The 20,911-nt window shown below is 42.9% G+C and overlaps 1 protein-coding gene across 1 annotated transcript in view; it reads right to left on the bottom strand.

Moving 5' to 3' along the window:
- Positions 1 to 20,911, bottom strand: part of TTL (tubulin tyrosine ligase) — a 159,329-nt gene that overhangs the window by 24,989 nt on the left and 113,429 nt on the right. The window contains exon 6 of the mRNA XM_078649045.1: positions 16,355 to 16,498. Coding sequence (XP_078505171.1) covers positions 16,355 to 16,498 — 144 coding nt within the window. The remainder of the gene's footprint in view (positions 1 to 16,354; positions 16,499 to 20,911) is intronic.

Genomic DNA, 20,911 nt, shown 5'->3' with positions numbered 1-20,911 from the left:
AAAATAATTAAGAGTTAAGCACGGTCGCAAAATGGTCACAAAATGCAGAGCAGAGACGCTCGAAAACACAAAAAACCTGTGGCAGTGCTGCACGTCCGCGAAGTCATCCCTCTTGAGTAAGGGAGACTTCGTGACGACTAGCCCGTCAACCCAGTAGATTACTGCAGCAACCGGAAGTAGTTTAGACTTCTGTTGACGCGCTCGCTCTCTCCACTCAATTGGGAAGGAAAAGACCGTGGTGGACCGGAAAGCGAGCAGGCGGTGAATACAGGAACACCTGGACCAGGTGGGTCTGTGCAAAGGTACAATTATTAGGAACTGGTAGGACTAAGTTGAGTTTTTAACACAACTGACCAAGTAGCACAAGATTAAAATAACGGGGTTACAATAAAGGAGAGCAAAATACTTAAGAGATAAGCACGGTCACAAAGTGGTCACAAAATGCAGAGCAGAGACGCTAGAAAACACAAAACACCTGTGGCAGTGCTGCACGTCCGCGAAGTCATCCCTCTTGAGTAAGGGAGACTTTGTGATGACTACCCAGATCTTTTGACTGGGTGTGAGTGTATGATTGGTTCAGATGCTCCGTCCATCACCACCCCCTTTTGTACCGCTTTTGGCCGCCATAAGTGTGGCAGGGTATGCTCAGACGTGAGTCCCTTGCTCACTTTGCCACTGGATTCAAGCAAGCCGGGCTGAAGACGGCTGTAATGCCAGAAACCGGTCCTCGGAAGCTTGTTTCCGGTCCAGGGAAGGCATGGCTTGGCAGTTCGGGCTGGACTGTTCCCATGAGGCACAGGGTCAGACTGATTTGCATATAGCCATGTCTGAACTGGAGTGGCAGAGTGGGCTAAAGAACGGTGATGGATTAAACCCAGATCTTTTGACTGTATGTGAGTGTATGATTGGTTCAGATGCTCCGTTCATCACCACCCCCTTTTGTACCGCTTTTGGCCGCCATAAGTGTGGCAGGGTATGCTCAGACGTGAGTCCCTTGCTCACTCTGCCACTGGATTCAAGCAAGCCGGGCTGAAGACGGCTGTAATGCCAGAAACCGGTCCTCGGAAGCTTGTTTCCGGTCCAGGGAAGGCATGGCTTGGCAGTTCGGGCTGGACTGTTCCCATGAGGCACAGGGTCAGACTGATTTGTATATAGCCATGTCTGAACTGGGGTGGCAGAGTGGGCTAAAGAACGGTGATGGATTAAACCCAGATCCTTTGACTGGGTGTGAGTGTATGATTGGTTCAGATGCTCCGTCCATCACCAACCCCTTTTGTACCGCTTTTGGCCGCCATAAGTGTGGCAGGGTATGCTCAGACGTGAGTCCCTTGCTCACTTTGCCACTGGATTCAAGCAAGCCGGGCTGAAGACGGCTGTAATGCCAGAAACCGGTCCTCGGAAGCTTGTTTCCGGTCCAGGGAAGGCATGGCTTGGCAGTTCGGGCTGGACTGTTCCCATGAGACACAGGGTCAGACTGATTTGCATATAGCCATGTCTGAACTGGGGTGGCAGAGTGGGCTAAAGAACGGTGATGGATTAAACCCAGATCTTTTGACTGGGTGTGAGTGTATGATTGGTTCAGATGCTCCGTCCATCACCACCCCCTTTTGTACCGCTTTTGGCAGCTATAAGTGTGGCAGGGTATGCTCAGACGTGAGTCCTTTGCTCACTTTGCCACTGGATTCAAGCAAGCCGGGCTGAAGACGGCTGTAATGCCAGAAACCGGTCCTCGGAAGCTTGTTTCCGGGCCAGGGAAGGCATGGCTTGGCAGTTCGGGCTGGACTGTTCCCATGAGGCACAGGGTCAGACTGATTTGCATATAGCCATGTCTGAACTGGGGTGGCAGAGTGGGATAAAGAACGGTGATGGATTAAACCCAGATCTTTTGACTGGGTGTGAGTCTATGATTGGTGCAGATGCTCCGTCCATCACCACCCCCTTTTGTACCGCTTTTGGCCGCCATAAGTGTGGCAGGGTATGCTCAAACGTGAGTCCCTTGCTCACTTTGCCACTGGATTCAAGCAAGCCGGGCTGAAGACGGCTGTAATGCTAGAAACCGGTCCTCGGAAGCTTGTTTCCGGTCCAGGGAAGGCATGGCTTGGCAGTTCGGGCTGGACTGTTCCCATGAGGCACAGGGTCAGACTGATTTGCATATAGCCATGTCTGAACTGGGGTGGCAGAGTGGGCTAAAGAACGGTGATGGATTAAACCCAGATCTTTTGACTGGGTGTGAGTGTATGATTGGTTCAGATGCTCCGTCCATCACCACCCCCTTTTGTACCGCTAGCCAGTCAACCCAGCAGGTTACCACAGCAACAGGAAGTAGTTTAGACTTCCGTTGACGCGCTCGCTCTCTCTACTGAATCTGGAAGGGAAGCCAGTGGTGGACCGGAGAGCGAGCTGGCAGCAAACACAGGAACGCCTGGACCAGGTGGGTCTGTGCAAATGTACAACCACCAAGAATTGGTAGGACCAAGTTCAGTCTCCAACACAACTGACCAAGCAGCACAAGTCCAAAACAACAAGGGTTACAACAAAGGAGAGCAAAATGCCCAAAAGAAAAGCACGGTCGCAAGCGGCTACAAAATGCAGAGCAGAGACGCCAGAAAATGCTAAAAACCTGTGGCAGTGCTCCTAATCCTTCTATGCAACTGGTCTGCTGGAATGCTGGGCTTCCCTCAACACACAGGCTTCACACAGCACAGCACGGCGTCTGCACGGAGTCTGCACCTAATTCCTTATTTCTCGCTCTTACTCCACTGCTCTTGTCTAGTCACCATGTAGTGAAAGGATTAAGTAATTCAGTGCCTCACACAGCGCCCGAACACATGAGAGCTGCCTGGTCAGTGCATTCAAATTCTAAGTTCTCACTCCTAACCAAAGGTGTACCATTGCCTGATACTCAATCAGTCTAGGAAGGGGCCTGCCAACATACTTTATTTTTTATTCCAAAGCTTTTTTGGTCCACTGTGAAGTCAATGGTGCCTATTGGACTTGGCATGGATAGGATGACAGGCATGCACCTTTCCAAAAAACAAAACTCATCATGTAGGCTGTTTTGGCATGGGCAGTATAGCTCGTGGGATCCTTTTTCACTCTCCTTGAGAGGCACGCCCAGGGCGCCATCTTCAAGTCACAATCTAGTTGCATGTCACTCCTGATCTGTTAAATGGAGACAGCTGCGTTTACGTACAGTGGACATGCTGCTGGCATGTTGAAGGTGCACCAGAGGCAAGCACCTTTGCGCCCATCCGAGTTCTGTCCGTGCTCATCACCAGCCATGCTGTCCTTTTGGTGTCGGAGACTGGCTGTCTTCATCGAATAACATACATCAATTAGTAGTTGCTGGATATTGAGAGGAAATGAGGGAAGGGAATGAACTTTCTGAGGTAAGCTGTCAGCAGGAGTGGTGTCCTGTGATGACAAACTGGAATGCCAAGACAGTAAAAAGAGATCATATTAATATTCCCATTAGTGAGGTCTGCATTAAGCGGAATGAATCTATAATCACTCTGACTAACAAGGGGTGGTCTAGTGCCCTTCATAAGTATAGCATCCAATGTGCACTGATAAATGCATGGTCAGCAGTGTGCCACACCTTTGAATTAAAAGACCAGTTTAGTGCGGGGACTCTTACTGTCCTTTGTGTCACATAGACGTGGTTCACGGTGTCATATAATCCTGTACCAACATTCGACCAGCTAGTTAGAACATCATACACACGGCAAGGCCTAAGTGACTGGGAGGTGGCATACTGATCAAAACAGAGCAACAGTTCATAATTTGTGAATGGAGACCTACTAACTTGACCATGGTAGAGACTCTGGGGTTTTCTATCATTTCACAGATTGTCACTCTTTTTAATGATTTACTCTGTTACTACCCTCCAGACCAAGCTGATTCTTTCATCTGTCTTTTTCTGGACCTGGTCTTATCTGCCTCGCTGACATATAACAACTTGGTGGTTTGGGGCAATTTTCAACTCTGGGCAGACACTTTGCAAGTGGTCAGGTTACTGGAGGGAATTTCAGCCTTTGGGTTGGACATGCTAGGCACACTCTAAATCTAATATTTGGGCCAAAATACCATACCTATTCTGAAGAGGGAATCTAGCAGGTATGGATGTCCCACTCATTAATCCATTTCCAGGTCCTGTCACAGCAACTTATTTTAGGGAAAGGAAACAACGTGCGGAGACAGACGGATTAACAGAATAAATATCGCCCTTGGTCGAAATTAAGCACCTCACAGCTGGTAGGAGCTATGTCATACACGCCACCCTGGGGAAATATTAGAAATACTCTACCAGTATAGGTAGGGTATGATAAATATTTAAACGGGGTGCAATTGGTGTTGGATACAGTGTTAGCAGCAAAAAACTGGTGTAAGACCCAGTCTATCCCTTCTGCATTTTGGTTCTCCCCTACTCTTAAAGAAGTCAAACTAAGATGCAAGAAATGGATTGTTTATTTTGCTGACAGGTATTACTTGTTTTTAATGTTGTAGACTGGGGGACTAATGTCTAGTGCCAAGTTTATGTTCTGGTATCCCTAAAATATGGTAAAATTGGCTATAACCTAACTGGTATATATATCTTTCCAGTAAGGTCATAGTATATGGTGCATCAAAATACACCAATGAAATGGAAAAGTTAAATGTCACCTGTGGACTGTATCACATGTTGTGCCATTTACTGGGCTGACAAAGATAACATGACTTCAGGCCTACCTATGTAGCCGGCCTATTGCAGCTTTTTAACCTACAGCTTTAGAGCCTGCGGGTGAGCCAGTCGAGATAGCGCCTTTTTTTATGTAACAGGAAATAACCCTACTTTTAACTATGAAATAAGTCACCCTTAATTATGTCTTGTAGCCCACAAACTAAGGTGCCTAGTATTAAAAAGTGGTACATGTAAGAATTTAGTGTTGCCATGTACTTACAGTGGCTAGCCCCCCAAAAGGTATATTCTACTTGAAAGGCTATAGATGTTTCTATTATAAAAACTAAAGTTCATGTAAAATAATAATTCTGCTATACTTGGTTTGAGGCAAGCTATTAAAATGATTCAACCACTATGGTTAGTTTTATTAAAAACCCAATCCATTGATCAAATCACATTTTAATAAATAGTTAGGAAAAGTAGCTTTTAACAAGTTAGACTTTGTATGCCTAAACCTCTAGTCCGCTAATTATCATTAACCTGCCAGCAGTTAGTTCTGTCAGTACTTCCTCTCATTGGGGTATAGAAACTGCGCCTCAAGCAGAAACAATGGTTTAGATCTTTTGCCAATTAGACCTGGGTATTAAGAACTTGGATCCTCTCAGCCCAGGAAGGGCACCTGGGGATGGGTCAGAAACTTCCTAAACTTGAGAGCTACCAGGCTGAGGCCTGCCCATTTATGAGTAACTGTAAAGTGAGACTTGTGAAACAAAAACCTTTGTTCCCTGTGTGGTTATCTGTAACCAGCTTACCACCAGTCAGTTAGAGGGGGAGCTAGTTTCAGAACCAGTTTGGGGTATTTGAGCAGCAGGAGGCTACTCATTTACTTAAACACACCCTGGCTGGCACACCAGCCGCATTCAAGGACAGGGTGCTAACAGGTTGTATTTTACTCAGACTAGTGTACTGTGGGATAGTTAGCAGAAAGGCAAACAGGAAGTGCAGCAAACGCTGAAAGGGGTGCCCCTGGGAAAAATGTTCTAATTGGTTATGGAGTATCCAGGAGTCACAGTCACTGACTGAATCCTTCAAAAGTGGCACCTTACCCACAGCCCATCAGAACACATCTGGAAGAGACAAAGAGCAGTAGAGGACTGGACCTGATACTGTGGCCTATGTGGAAACCTGAAGGGCTGGACCTGCTCCCAGGCCTGATAAGTGGACACCAAGGGTCAGTTGTCTGACATCCTGTACTGGTAATGGGACACAACAAGCTGCAAGAGGCCTTTTTCCTGATGTGCAAGCTGAGAAGTAGCAACTGGGACTGGACTGGACACCACTAGTGGCCTCTGCTGGAGTGGCTCCTGATTCCCTAGTGCCAAAAGACAGAGATTTTGCCTGAAGGTAGGAATCTGTTTTTTCCCGAATTTCTCTATTAGCATGTTGCAATAGGCAAAAATACAGAACAAAACTCACTGGGCAGAGACCCATAACAATACTATAACATATACATAAAACATACTTGCAGCACAGTGTCTCCCCCAAAAATCCAAAATAATCAATATGTGCAGTCTTGGGTCTGGTGCAGGGTTTGGGTGCAAGGTTGGTCCAGGCATGTGCACCTGCGTGATAACTGGAAGGCTTACATCTTTAAACAACTTGTCAGGGAAAGGACGGAAGAGTGAACAGTTAGACACCCATGATTTGTTCTCTCAGCCATACCTTCCCCCATCCCTGTCACAAAACTCCAACAGTGCTCTTTGAGGGGTGGGTGGAGGGGAGAAGTCTTGACTCGATAAAGGCACAAAACAAAAATCTTACTGCTGAGAGGACTTTGGTGGCCATGAAATTTGACCCTTCCCCATTAGGGGAGTTTGCTGTCACAACAAATAGCTTCAGGAGGTCCTCATCCAATGGCTACCTGACTACCAAAGAACTTGGTCGGATATAGCCTGCAGCCTTGCACCACTGGAGGATTTCGACTTCCATTTCACAGACTACGCCAGAAGGCAAAATCTTTAACTGGGAAGACCTGCTTGGAGGTTTTGACTTCTGCCTCATCGAGGTAGGCCTGAAATAGTGTAGAGGTCTTGGTCAACCACGAACAGTGATTTCTGGTTGGTACTTCACTTTTTCTTGGCCTAAAACTTAAAAAAAATTGTATGCTTAGTTTCCCTTATTGTATTTGTCATTTTGGTGATAGTTGGGTTAGAGCAAGTGCATGCCTCCAGAGCACTGTGGAGCGCAGAGTGAGATCGCACCCTCCAATCAGGGTGCTGCTCTCATGCTGGTGAGAGTAGTGCCCCGATTGGTCAATACAGTTTCCCAGTGGCTGGACTGCAGAAGCAACGAGGACGTCCAGGGAGCGAGGATGTCCTGTGGAATAAGGTGTTTTAATTTTCTTGTTTTTTATACCCCCCCAAGATGCCATCTGCCATAATCTATTTTTATAAATTGCTTATGGTTTGGTGTTTATTCAATTGTCTTGGTACTGCTAAATACTTTGAACACATTTTCTTATGGTAAGCCTGTCTGCTCTGTAGCTACCAGGAGCTGAGCCCAGGTTTATATATTGAACTTGAATGTTGACCTATCAGGGGTTTGAAATTATTATTCATATCCTTCTCAACAAAGGACCCATTTTCCTGCCAGCTTTTTATCCTCAAATCCACCCCATTTACCAGTATAAGTTCTTAAAGTTAACCCTGATGACCTCATGTTGAGAAAGAAACTTAGCAATAAAGTTCTGAATAAGCATACCCACATATGATTGAGATGGTCTAAACAATACTGAATCTTTTACATAATAAAGATCCATAATTCTCATACAAAGGTTTCTATACATCACACAACAAAAATGTGAGATAGCTTTCTTGCCAGGGTTATATCTACCAAGAAAGAAGAGCCTTTAATTTAATGTTAAAGAGCAACTTCAACATTTTTCTTTATTACAAACCTTTCAGGTGACCCATTCATAGGTTTATATTTAAGCAGTGCATGTGAAGAATTTCTTGAAGGCTTCTGAGTGAGTACTAATTAGACCAAGTTGATGATTTATGGCTTGTACCGCTAGAGAATCTGCACTGCAATCAAAGACTTTAAAAATGTCGACCTAGAGGGCTGGATCCATGCCAGATTTTTAAGATAACTAAATTTATCTAAATGGGGAAATGCTAAAAATTTGGCATGGATCCTGCCCTCCAGGACCAACTTTGGAGAACCTTGAATTATTGATCGTAGGCGCACTATTCTAAACAAATCTGGGGAAGCTTCCCAGATTATGCCCAGTGACCCACACATTAAATAGGACACACTTTACTTCTAGCAGTGAACTTAACAAAAGTTTGCCACAGTTTAAACTTTTTTAATAAGTAGCCAAATGTATTGAATGCGCCAGATCTCGCCCTATTCTGCATCCCTCAGAAGCCCAACTCATTTGGTAGAAAATGTTAGATTTAGATCCCTAACAATCATTATATTAATTATACCATATTTCTCGGAGATCTCAGCAATGGAACAGACAATTTCCTTTACTAGATTATCATATAAACACTCATGCGAATATAAACATTAGATAAAAGAACATGTGTAGGGACAGACATTTCCAATAATCTTATAATCAAGATTATCCCTTGAATACAGAGGCAATTTTTAACACTTTATTTAGAGTTTTCTATAGCGCGGACCAGATCCAGGGAAGGGTATCAGAGCGCTTTACAATGGGGGCACAATACGAAATAAGACAGCTTGCAAAACGAATAGCATACATAAGATCGACTTATTTTACAAAGTTTGTAATGTCACAGGCGTGAGAGTATGTCTTGCAGCGAGTCAAGAGCAGTGAAGGTGTCTTTCGAGGCAATGAGGGGGCAAGTATAATGTGTACATCTGGAAAAGGTCCAGGTGATAGTTTATGGGAGGAATTTGCACGTAAGGAATGATTTTGCTTCTTTTTTTAACAGAAAAGTAGAGGAGATTTTTCTGATGTGGGGAGGAAGCGAGTTCCATATTCTTGGTGCTGCTCCGGAGAATGCTCAGTCAGAGGTTTTTTCTTTCTGAAGCGTGAGGGTTTCAGGAGTGGATTGTTAGCACTCCTTGAACGTCTGATTCCTCCAGATAAGGTCAGTTTTTGGGATAGGTACTGGGGAGTATTGTGATGAAGCGCTTTGTGAGTGATGCATGCCATTTTTAGGTGGATTCTAGCTTCAAAGGGAAGCCAGTTGAGCGCTTTCAGGTGTGGTGATATGTGGTCAAATTTCCTGGATCCTGTTAGGAGTCTTGCTGCGGCGTTGAGACAGGCTTTTAAAGGGGCGGTTGAGATTTTGGGAATTCCCGCGAGGGTGGTGCATCCATACTCCAGCCTTGATATGACTAAGGACTGAACAGCAATTTTGAGGTCCGGGTTCTCGATGAAAGGTTTCATTTTCCTGAGATAGTTGAGGTGCTACTTTGGCATTTACATTTGTTGCTCTTTGTGCACCCTAAGAGAACACATAATAAACTTACAGTAAAATATCTTAATTGCCAAGTTTCATTGACACATATCAATAGTGGCTTCCAAATGTTTATTTCTTCAAAGTTTTTTAGATGCACACAAAGACCAGAAATGTGTCAACTAATGTACATGTGACCATTCTAAACAGGATATTCTGCCACTTGCCTGGGATTCTTACAGTTTAAAACCGTCAGCAGATAAGCACATATATTAGACTGATTATTAATCAAATCATTTTTATTACATCTTGATGGATACAAGGCGTCCTGCCACATTCTTCTACTTTTTTTAGAGAGGATTTGGCATCTAAACGTTTTGTACTAAATAAAGCCTTCTCAAATATTGGGCAAAGAGTTTGGGAACCAATGTCGGATTTCACGGGGACAATATTAGCTGCCTGAAGCAAAAAGGGTAATCATGGTATTACATATTTTTCCTTTTCTACTATTACTTCAGTATTGGCTACAACTATATTAGATACTAAGACCGAAAGAAAAATTCAGCTCATATTTCTATAGTGGAGCCAGTGCTACCATTAACTATTAGCCGATTAACTATTTTAATGTTTCCTGAAGATAGTAATGAAAGATTAGATATAGAATTAAATGAATCCAAAAGAAAGAACTATCAACTTGCAGAGAGTTCCCTTGAACATTATACAGGGAAACCTGAGCATCTGGCGTATTTTAGAGCTAGTAGGAATAACTCCTTCCAGGTCTATTTCAGGCTGGTCTTCCTCCCCTACCCAAACCTCCGTGCTTTAAACATTATAATTTCAGACTCACTTTTTTATGATCCTAAATATTGTTGCCATTGTTTGTTTGTAGTGTAACATTTTACTGTGTTTATTTACTGGATTTGATGGTGAAAACATAGCACAACTGTAGTAGTGGGAGACTCTTTTTTATATTTACTTGGGAATCACTGGATAGAAATGAGCTTCCAGGTCCCAGAATATTTTTTTTAATGAATGGATTATATCAATACAGACCTTATATTATGTCTCCAGAACTATGCCTCAGCAATTAGATTTCCATGGACTTTCAACGTTTTCTTTAGAACAGGTCAAATAAATAGGACTAATCACAGTACACTGTATACAACATTGATCACTGCCTATTTCCACTAAAGAGTACAGTGTTTTTGAGGTTAATGAAGCTCTTTCAGTACATGAAATGAAATCCGGTGCAGTTGTAAGCTTCGTTTTGCACAAACACTGGTCCTAAATAATGTTTAAAGTATAGATGTAAAAACCTTCGATATATATTAAATTCCTGCAACAGACCTTGCCACACATTTTGGAACTACACAAAGCACAGTGAGTAATGCATTCATGGCAATTACAAACTACTACCTATTCTCTTATCTGGTAGTTGTTTGAATCCTTTCGTATTAATGAAGAAAATGAGAGGTTAAGTATTAATGGGAGTACTGTTATTGGGATCTGAAACAGGATGGTCAATAGTCAGATCAACCTCTTTCAGAGTGGCAGGTCAAAACATGTTGACATCTGGTAATATAAATCCATGCTGGGACATTACAGCTCACTTGATGCAAAAGCTTTATACAGTTTCCACCCCCCAATAGCTCAGGCAAATGGCTGTCAAGTATGGGTTCTCAGGTGTTGAATTTAAGGAGAAAGCAAAGATTTTTTTTATACCAATAAATGCATTCCCATTCAAATGTAGTTACCAGTCAATTCACATAAAATAATTTACAATTGCAGAGGTGACAAAGAATAATTGATACTGGAGTAAAGAGAGAGACTGTTTGTAGATGTTAATGCCTTTATCGGATTATTAGCCATTAGGAACACTTTTTATGTTATTTGGTCTCTGCAAAAAGAATTTCAAGGAATTCTTCAGAAGTGTACCTTCCTGATTGCCATTTTGTAAGGTATCAAAAAGAGATTATTGGTCAAACTTATATAACATATATAAATAAAAAACATCCCCATTAGAAGTACAATAGCCACCATCCAAAATACAAAACTGAAAATGATTTTTTTTTATTTAATGTGTCACTTTAGAGTATAATTTTTCAGGGTAGTCCTGACGACATAAAACACAAGAAAATGGTGTGCTGGGACGCTAGTTATCCCTGCATCATTCGATCAACATGTTTTAGCCAGACATTAAGATGCTCGGGTCTGTGGCCTTCCTTAGTACTACTGGATCCCTAACCAAGTTCTTCCTATCTTCAAAGAAAGCGTGAACACAAAGGACTATTTTAATTAATTTAGGAAAAAAAGGGTTCATGGAAGATGTGAGGTGACATCTACCTGCAGTCACGCATTTGTCAAGGATGGTTAGTGGCCAACGCACCACAATTGCATAGATCACTAACAGACCTCTGCAATGGTGCTCTCCACCACAACACCACCTTCATTCACACACTTAACATTTCCAATACTTGAGGGGGCCTAAAACTAAACAAGATCCTTAACTCCTACACACCCCTTAAAATAAAACATCTACCTTCAAGTGCATCTCCATTTACTTCAATTCTGCAATTTTATTCCAACTATATTCATCTATCATCCACTACTCCCTGTAGCCTTATATGCATATTCTTTGACCAGTCCTGAATCCCCTATCAACATCCACCTCTTCTAAATATTCAGCAACGTCAACCTCAATATCAAACACAACCAGAAAGATATACATCTCAACTAAGCTATGATGAAGCTTTAGCAAAAACTCACTTATGATAGAGACTTCTAGCCGCCGATTCCTCACCTTTTGAAAATTCCCCAGGTGTCAGACTGGATCCAGGCACTTTTCAGCAGCCCCTCTGAGAGCCAGTAGGTGGCAGTGTGCAGCTCTGCATTGACACCGTTCTGTCCTGGAAATGACGTGCAGAGTGTACTACATATGTGTAACTCCTTCACAATAATACCAGGTCCTTTCTTTCTATGCCACCAGATGAGGATCCGGAGCTCTCTCTCATATCTCAAATACACTTACCTCAATAATTTTCATCCTAATTTCACTGTGTGCAAGTGAATTTCACAGCAAAAAAGGCAGGTATTAAGCCCTGTAGGGACTATCGCAAACAACTGTCTGCTAGAGATCCCCATCAGATGTGTCTGTGGTGCTTGGGTTTGAGTCACAACTCCAAGACCTGCAGTGACTGATTGTCGATGAACCCGTAGGCTATTCAGGACTACGAGGTGAAGCTTAACATCGCCAAACACAAGGTGACTCCACGACGAGACTGGTATAATTTGCAATCCAACTCAAAGCTTCACTCCCGAGCCTGTACTCACTACAGGATCTAAATCTTTGGGTAGGTCGAAGAAGAAACATACATTTTTTTTAGCAGGACACAGCACTATCTCAGCATTTGCACTGGCCTGAGCAGGTGTTCGGGAGGCGCAATAGCTCTCGATCTCGCTCCCAGAATCCCTTGATTTCATAGTCTATCAGGCAACTAGTTCTGACACAACCAGAGTTTCCGAGGTCATCCACCACTCCAAAACAGATGGAAGAGTTCCGTGAGGCTATGCTCTGACTGACTCCCTCTGGCGAGCCTTAGGACCTCAAGGAGCAGAGAGTCATTAGATCTGGATACCACCAGCGGGTTCGCCCTTTGTGCAAGTTGGACTCTCCAAGCCTGTAAAGACACCTCTGGATTCAATAACAACCCCACCTTTGGCGCCACGGGCCACCTTGGTCCTCAGAACTTTGATTCCTAAGACGAACCCTATCAATTCCGGAAGATACCCACAGAACTCTCCAACTCCAAGTCGGTACCGGTCCAACCTCAACCAAAGCCATGCCCCGCAACAGTTGAGGTGCTGCTTTCCTCCCTTGATCTGCTGCCTCCACAAAAGATAACACACACCCTACAATCCCTTCTTGACACAGGTGATGAGTTCTCCCAGCCCTATTAAAAAGACAATAGAGATGATGACTTGCAGGGGGCTAGTGGTCTCGATAGCTCCCTAAAATGGGCTTTCTCTCAACCCCTGGTCCAGCCACTCCTGAATCCGCTTACTATGCCATGGTAATAAGTAGCAGGGCTGAGGTCCTTGACCTCCAGATCCATACTTTGGAGGTCAAGACTGATGTGTTGATGAATGTCCTCCAGCTGGGACAGACATGCTCTGAGCCCCTTTTATCATTTGATGAGGCACTAACAGATACCTCGTTGGGGGGTTTGGCAAAACCTTGCTTTGTCCTCAGTCAGTGGCAAGGTGCCACTGACCTGCCATGGGCGAGCCTGCATCCCTCTCCCAGCACCCTGCCCCCAAAAGTGCAGTGGTGCAGTCGTCCAAAGCAGATCTAATCTCAACACTTTCCCCGACTACTGTCCTGATAGAGAGGACAAACTGGTGGAGACATTTTGGAAGCAAGTTTTCGCTTCCACAAGCATGGACCTTTGTTCAGTAAAGGTCATCTGCCTCATGGGACCCAGTGGCTCAAGTCCTCCCTGGTGGCACTGAAATGCTCCGACCTGGACTTGCCAAGGACATTAAATCACCATTGTGATGCAGTCAAGTTTACAATTTGTTGTAACTTGTACACCATTGATTCCAATGGGTAAGCCATTGGCACCAGTGTTGCCATTCTCTGCCATGTTTGGCTGCAAACCTTCGGCTTCTCAGGCGATGTTTAGTCCTCACTTACAGAAATGCCCTTTGATGTAACTCACCTATTTGGGGAAAAGGCAGATTATGCTTTAGAGAGATTCTAATGGAAGAGAGCTACTGCACAGTCTCCAGGCTTATTCACCCCGCCTTACGAGCCACACCAATCTTACCACTCCTTTTGCGGTTTTGGTAGAGCTGTCCCATACTGCCAGCCTGCCCTGTCTGAGCAAGGAACCCAACAGTATTAAAAGGTGAGGCCATGGTGGGCACTGCCACCGCGGTCAAGGTGCCACCCAGTCCACTGGCACCCTCTGCAAAACCCTTTTAGCATGGCCTTTTCTTGCTGCAGTATGTAATGAGCATCTAAAGTCTCAGACTAACCTTTCATGTGCTGGGTTGCAGGTAAAGGGGTGGGAGGTGGAAAGGCACTATCCATAACTTAATAAACTGGTAGTCCCAGATCCTCATGTTCGCGGACGATACATTGATAATGTCAAAAACGCCAAGTGGGCTCCAGCGTGCCTTAAGGTGCTTTGAAGATTTTTGTCTGGAGAGGGGTCTTGAAATAAATACGGCAAAGACAAAGTTTATGGTTCTTAATGGCCGTACATCGTCTGGGTTAGACAAACCTTTTAGAGGGATGATATATATGAACGGCGCCCCGCTGGAGCGGGTCGACGCCTTTACCTATCTGGGGGTCACACTCCAGAGAGATATGGGATGGACCAGCCAATTAGATATTGCGGTGTTAAAACACCGCCAGCAGGCTGGCATTCTTCTGAAAAGGTTTAGCTCGTCTTTAACAAAGCCCATTAGCCCACTACTGGAAGTCTACGGAATGAAGGTGTTAAGCTCGACACTATATGGTGCCGAACTTTGGGGGTTCCAGAATTTAAGAAACCGGACGCTAGGAGAAAATGAATTTCTGCGAAAGGCAACTAGCGTTCCTATAAGTACTCCATTAACACCTCTCATGTGGGATCTGGGAAAAAAACGGTTCAAGACCTTGCCTCTTTGCGGCCCTTGTTGTATTGGTGCCGCCTATGGACCACAGAGGAGCTTCAGCACTACGCCCAGGGAGTAAGGAAGATAATGAGCAAGGAAGGTTGTCTAAAAATACACTGGCTGAAGTCCATTCGGTCCCTACTATTCAGGATGGGATTGAGGGAACTATGGGATGACCCGGGAAATGCTGCATTCCCTTCCAAGAAAAACTTGAAAGAAAATTATTGGAAGATGGTAAATGCAGATGTTTGTACAAATGGCCTTTCCTCACACTTAACAGGTCGCTTTCTGGAGTTCAAGGCCCAACCGAAACTGGAAATATATTGGGATGCCATAGACAAACAGCAGGATCGAAAACTCTATTTCCAACTTAGAGTAGGCTCCCTTCCAGTAAGGTCTTTTACAGCTAAATGGGCAGGTGAAAACGGCATGGATAAATGTCCTAAGAGTGGGGAGGAGTGAGAGACAATAAGCCATCTCCTCTTTTTCTGCCCCTAGTATATTGCCCCTAGAGCCAAGTGGGTTAAGCCAATTTGCAAATTACTTGGCACACGTAGGCATGCAGAGGCCCTAAGAATCCTATGTACTGACCCTAGCCCCCCAATTGCCATTGCTATGGCTAAATTTCTGAAATGGGCTTGGGCCATCCGTATGCGATTAATTGTGGAAGGGCTCTGATTATTAAGTACATACCAGCATTAACTATGTATAAATACGTGGGACACTATATCTTACATGAGCTATGTGCAATATTCCCTGTTCTGTATGAAATATGATGGATTTCCTTCTGATTTTTAGAATTTTACGAATTCGTTAAGATTGATATTCGGCAATAGTCTATAGTAGTTTAATCTATTTTTAAATATTTATTGTACTGTTTTTATTGGTTCTTTTATATTGAAAAATGTGGGTTTTATGTATGCTTTTATGACTTAACTGTCGAATAAAGTTTATGAGAGGCAGTCCCAAATCCCAGAGAATCAGTTTGACTTTTGTAATTCAGAATATATAGGTAAGCCCATGCAGTGAAGTAACAAATAACATTTTAGCACAATCAGCCCAAACATGATGTTTGTTCACCCTTTCCATCGCCTAACTTGACTCTTGTTTTGCCACATTTCATGCACAAGACACATAGGTGCAGTATCCCACACACAAGAGGAATAGAGGGTGTTCGAAATAAGTGCTCACAGAAATCAGAATATGGCAAGAAAGCTCATAAGCAGGAGGACGGAGTGGGATCTACCAAACCAACCACAATGTATGGCTGAATAATAAATTGTGTATTTGTGCCAACAGAGATCAATGACATGATCAAAGAATTCTGCAAATTACCAACATGATTACAAAATTAATTTTGAGTGAGTTAGATCTATCCAGGCTGGCTTTTGACAAGGCTATCTTTTCATATTTCATATTGCATGGCTCTATGGCATCTATCAGCAGCAACTAGATTGGGATTCATCTCTACAACCAAACCGTTCCTCTCCAAATATGAGCAACTCAAGCAGAGAAGATGGCAAAGATGTTCAAAAAAAGTAACCATCCATTGCAAACATTGAAAACAACACTAAGTTTTGAAGTATCTGGAATGGCTTACTGAGCGCAGGCAGGGGCTCCATTAACTTCAATCAGCCAAACCTTCATGTCCTTATCAACCATAAAGTCGAATCCAAAGAGCTGAAAACTGTGGTACGGTAGGTGCTTCGTGCTGATTGCGGGTTCAATACAGACAAGGCAGCTTCTGGAAAAAAAAACCATATAAAAATTGTAAACATTTGTAAATCAAAAGATTAAATGGTGGTTCTACATTTTAATGAGCTGATAGGATGAGGAATAGATTTCAAAATGCTCCATTTACTCCTTTACAGCTATTACATGCAGAGCATCACAAATTTAACAGAACATTATCGTAAGCTCCAATTTTCACGGTAAATAAACAAAACGTCTATGAAATGAAATTCAAACCAATATCAATCCGTATGTTAGATGCACCCTCAATGCACTCTTGAATCTGGGTGATCGAATGCACATCTCAATCAGTAAGAATCAGATGGGTATTTGCAGTAAACCAGATTGCTACATTAAAAAGCACAATTGACTAAATGAGTAAAATATATTCTATTTTAATGTAATCTTTTCTTTTAAATGCATAAGTTCAATTCATCAGAAGGTAAGAGTTAGCACATTTTATATCAAAAACATACAGGCCGATCCTTTATTTGATTCATTTCACTTCTTGGTAGGGATGAGGGTAATCACACTTGGACAAAGTAGGAAAAAGCCTTTGGGATTAGACAAAGGTTCAACATCTGAATATAAGCCTTTGATGTTTCTAAAAGAATCAATAAATATTCAAGGCAAAAGATACACTTTGGAAGCCAATAGCAGGTCCACTGAGGTCACTGTATTTGCAGATTTTGGTTGTTCAAATTCCATTTGACTAGAATCTTACAGTATTCTTAGAGCAACTAACATTATAATCCAGTAGGAGAACCAAGACTGTCACACCAGGTTCAAGAGTCAAGGGCATGTTGGATAGACTAACACCAACAAATCCTGCAACAAACTAATCCGTAGGTCCAACACTGGTGGCAGGAAGGCCAATCCTTTGATACTTTACATTTACATACAGTCTCAAGTTTGGTCTTAGTTTGCAACAGCGCTTCAAGAAAATTTGCAGCCCTAATATTGAGCTCCATGTTGACAAATATCATGAGAATCTTAACTTTGCTGACAACAGACTTATTACTATACCCTAGAATGTTACCATGTATGAGGAACTATTGAAAGACAGTGAGATAACAGAGCTTGTAAATAAACATGGATGTTATATTCGCAAGACATGTAGGCTATTGAGTGCATAAATGTTTTTGACGAAATATATTCAATCTGTCTGAATCAAGAGAAAAGCACCAACAAAGGGCAAACGGTTTGGTTCTCTCTGTATTCAAATACTACAATATGCTGACGACAATAACCTTCATATCTCGATGCAATGGGTCGTCAGTTCTCCATCAGAAGGTTATATGATTACAATGTTAAAAACGTTTTAAAAAAATAGAAGTTAGGAGTAGTGGTGTTTACCATAAAGTCTGTAGGAGGGGCAAATGGATAGGGAAATTGCCACATTAGAAGACTTTTTAAACACAACTACCTGGACATTTTTGTGGAAGAAAGAGGTGGCTGTAAATATTATTATGAACATTTAAAATCAAAATTGAATTTGTTAATTTATGCACTCCAAAGCTTTAGAATAATAATGGTGTTGCATACAATATGCCCATAGTTGTCTGTAATTTACACAAAATTATCCACCTCACTAACATATTTACTTTCAGCGTTTCAGGAAAGGTCATCTTTGGATGTTCATTTTCTTTTTGGTCTTTTATCTTCCACAATCCACTTCCCAATGCTAAATTAGATGGCAATGTTCTATTAGGTTAAGGTATATTTTCACCTTCGTCAGACCCAACGTGACACTTTAAGACATGCATTTTGGACATAAACTGAGAAGAAACGCTCAGTTTCTAACCCGTGGGAAATGTATTAGTTTATTTACTTTATATATTTATTTATTTGACAAGGTCACTTGGGTTTTTAGACCAATTCTCGCCATTATGGAATTCATCATTTTCAGTGAGGGGTTTCAAAACAGGCACAGATTCTTGTTAAAACTCAATGTAGAATCAAGATTAAGCAGATTTTGGAGAGAAGAAAGTTCTCGTTTTCTTTTATAGTACATCTTAGAATTTTAGGGCTTTTGGTCCTTGACAATAGCTCTAATTGACTGCTTCTGTCTGTGTAATACGGAATACGAATTTCTGCTGGTCTGTCATACAATACGATTGAAGAATCTCTGCTTCAGGTTATTTGCATCTGCCCAATCTCAGTGCAACGCTATTGCAAATGTGTAGAAATACTTTACTGCCCATATTTATATTTTCATTTATTTATGGGGTTTATTCTGTTTTGTTTTTAACTATTTTACTATCACCTTTGTACATATTTTTATACTGCATGATTTAATTATTCAATAATAAAAAAAACGTGAACAAACATGTTTGACTTCCTGCACATCTCAGGTTCCACATTTGCGCAACAAGTGTTCGTGTCATCTGTATATCCCGCCTGTGACTTCACAGCCCAAGTCCCTTTGCAATTGTGGTACTCTTCTTTCTTTTCAGTGTCTGAATTTCAGGCAAATACCTTTGAAGATGCCTCCTGCCCTGTTTTGACATAATGAAGAATTTTGAAGGTGGTACAACATTTGAATGATCATTTGTTTCCAGCCAGAGCGCAATGAGTCAGTGCAGCTTAATCTATTGAATTTCACCCTAAATCTCTGGCGCACGACGAGGCACCCTGAACAATATCATCTGACTGTCTATCCATTACAAATTTCGGCAGTTCTTGAGTCTTAAATATTTTCTTGGAAGCTCAGGCTAGGTTGACAATGTTTGGTCTACAGGCCAAGGGTGCCTGGCAGAGTACTACAATGTATCATCCTGGGCATGGCACATGTGCCCTTCACTCTAGGCTCTTATTTTTTTTCTGTGTCACTCGATGTAGTGCACTGCGAGGGAACTCAATGGGTTTAAGGGAAGATGGGCCTGAATCTGTAAATTAGCGTCAAATGTGAAATCCTACAAGAACCCACAACCTAAAATGACAGGTGTCTCATCTCTGACGAGTGTTTGGACACAGTTTAGGAGAAACCACTTACAAATCCAACTGGTTACAACCTAACAGCTCCCACAATTAAGCGAAGACTTAGAAAATAGAGTCCTAAAGCTTACTGTGAAGAACAAAGGACTCTATTCCTCTTGAACCATAAAACATATGCGCAGGTTCTTAAAAAGTGGGTCACAGTATGGAGCAGGCTGGTAACAATGCACCCCCCTCCACACTCATAGTTAAGGAATACAGGTAGCATGGTCCTGCCGCAATATTATCAGAATCCTCCACCTGGTCGAATCCACAAACACTGGCCGAATGGAGACCAATGTTGAGGATCAGCCAGCCCATCTTTTTGGTAGGGAAAGCTTCTCAGAAATGTTTCTGGTGGATCGTGCACACAAATCCTTGGGTCTGAGAATGCCACCGGGTACACTGCAGGCCCTATAGTTGCACGGCTATTTAATGCCCATGATAATGACACAGCCCTTCGAATAGCCAGTAAGAAGGTTCCTCCGCAGCATCAGGGTGCGAGCCTCCTAATATTTTCTGATTTCACGTCCGCAGTGCAAGACGCCAGGCGTAAATCTGTGGAGGCAAAACGAACCTTTCAATTACATGAGATAAAATGTGCAATGTCATTTCTGGCCAAGATCAAAATCGACATCAGAGGGAAAATGTATCATTTCACTAAGGTGTCAGAGACATTCAAATTCTGCAAATCACTGGGTGATCCAAAGAAAGTGATAAAGCAGGCAGGTCAATCTTCAGCCACAGACAGCACGCACTACCCAACACAGAACCTGAGAGAAGAGGAATAAGCATTCGTGTCTGGGTTTGCGGTCACTCACTGTGTAAGTGCCTGGTCTAACAAGCCTCACAGGATATCGACCCAGGGTAAGAGAGGCATGGATCGTCATGGAGGAGAAAACAGTGCAAAGTATAACCTGAAACAAATTGTTTGCCTATGTTCCTTAGTTTCACGTATTCACCGGTTGCATGCTGAGAAGCGATGCTATGAGGAGAAGTGTGGCTCACTGGTTAGAGCGGCAGACTCTGAAGCAGAGATCAGGCCCGGGACCAGGGTTCAAGTCCCGACGCAGCAGGGTCTTGGGCTCAATGTCCGCAGACTCGATAATTCTTGCATCGGCGCCTACTCTAATCATGGGTCCCACGCTGCAACTCTGGGCAATAGCTTGCTTAATCTCCACAACGGCCCCTACAACAATGGGATGCCTGGCTTCACCTTGGGGGTGCCCAGGAGAGGCATCTCACAGGGAGAGCCAGGAAGGGTTCCACTGCGTTATACAGCGCCGGGACGCCATGTTGGGGCAGCTGTGCGCTTTACAAAATACACTACTACTACATGTTTCAAAGTGTGTGTCACCTTTTCAGCATGTTGAAGGGAGGGATATTTTTTGTTTCGCTATTTCCTCTATCTTTTTTACATTTCATTGTGGGGCATTGGAGGATTTAATGG

The sequence above is a fragment of the Lissotriton helveticus genome, chromosome 6 (genome assembly GCF_964261635.1).
Source record: "Lissotriton helveticus chromosome 6, aLisHel1.1, whole genome shotgun sequence".
In the NCBI taxonomy this organism is placed as follows: Eukaryota; Metazoa; Chordata; class Amphibia; order Caudata; family Salamandridae; genus Lissotriton; species Lissotriton helveticus.
The sequence above is the reverse complement of the archived record's forward strand: the minus strand, read 5'-3'. Positions and strand labels throughout refer to the sequence as shown.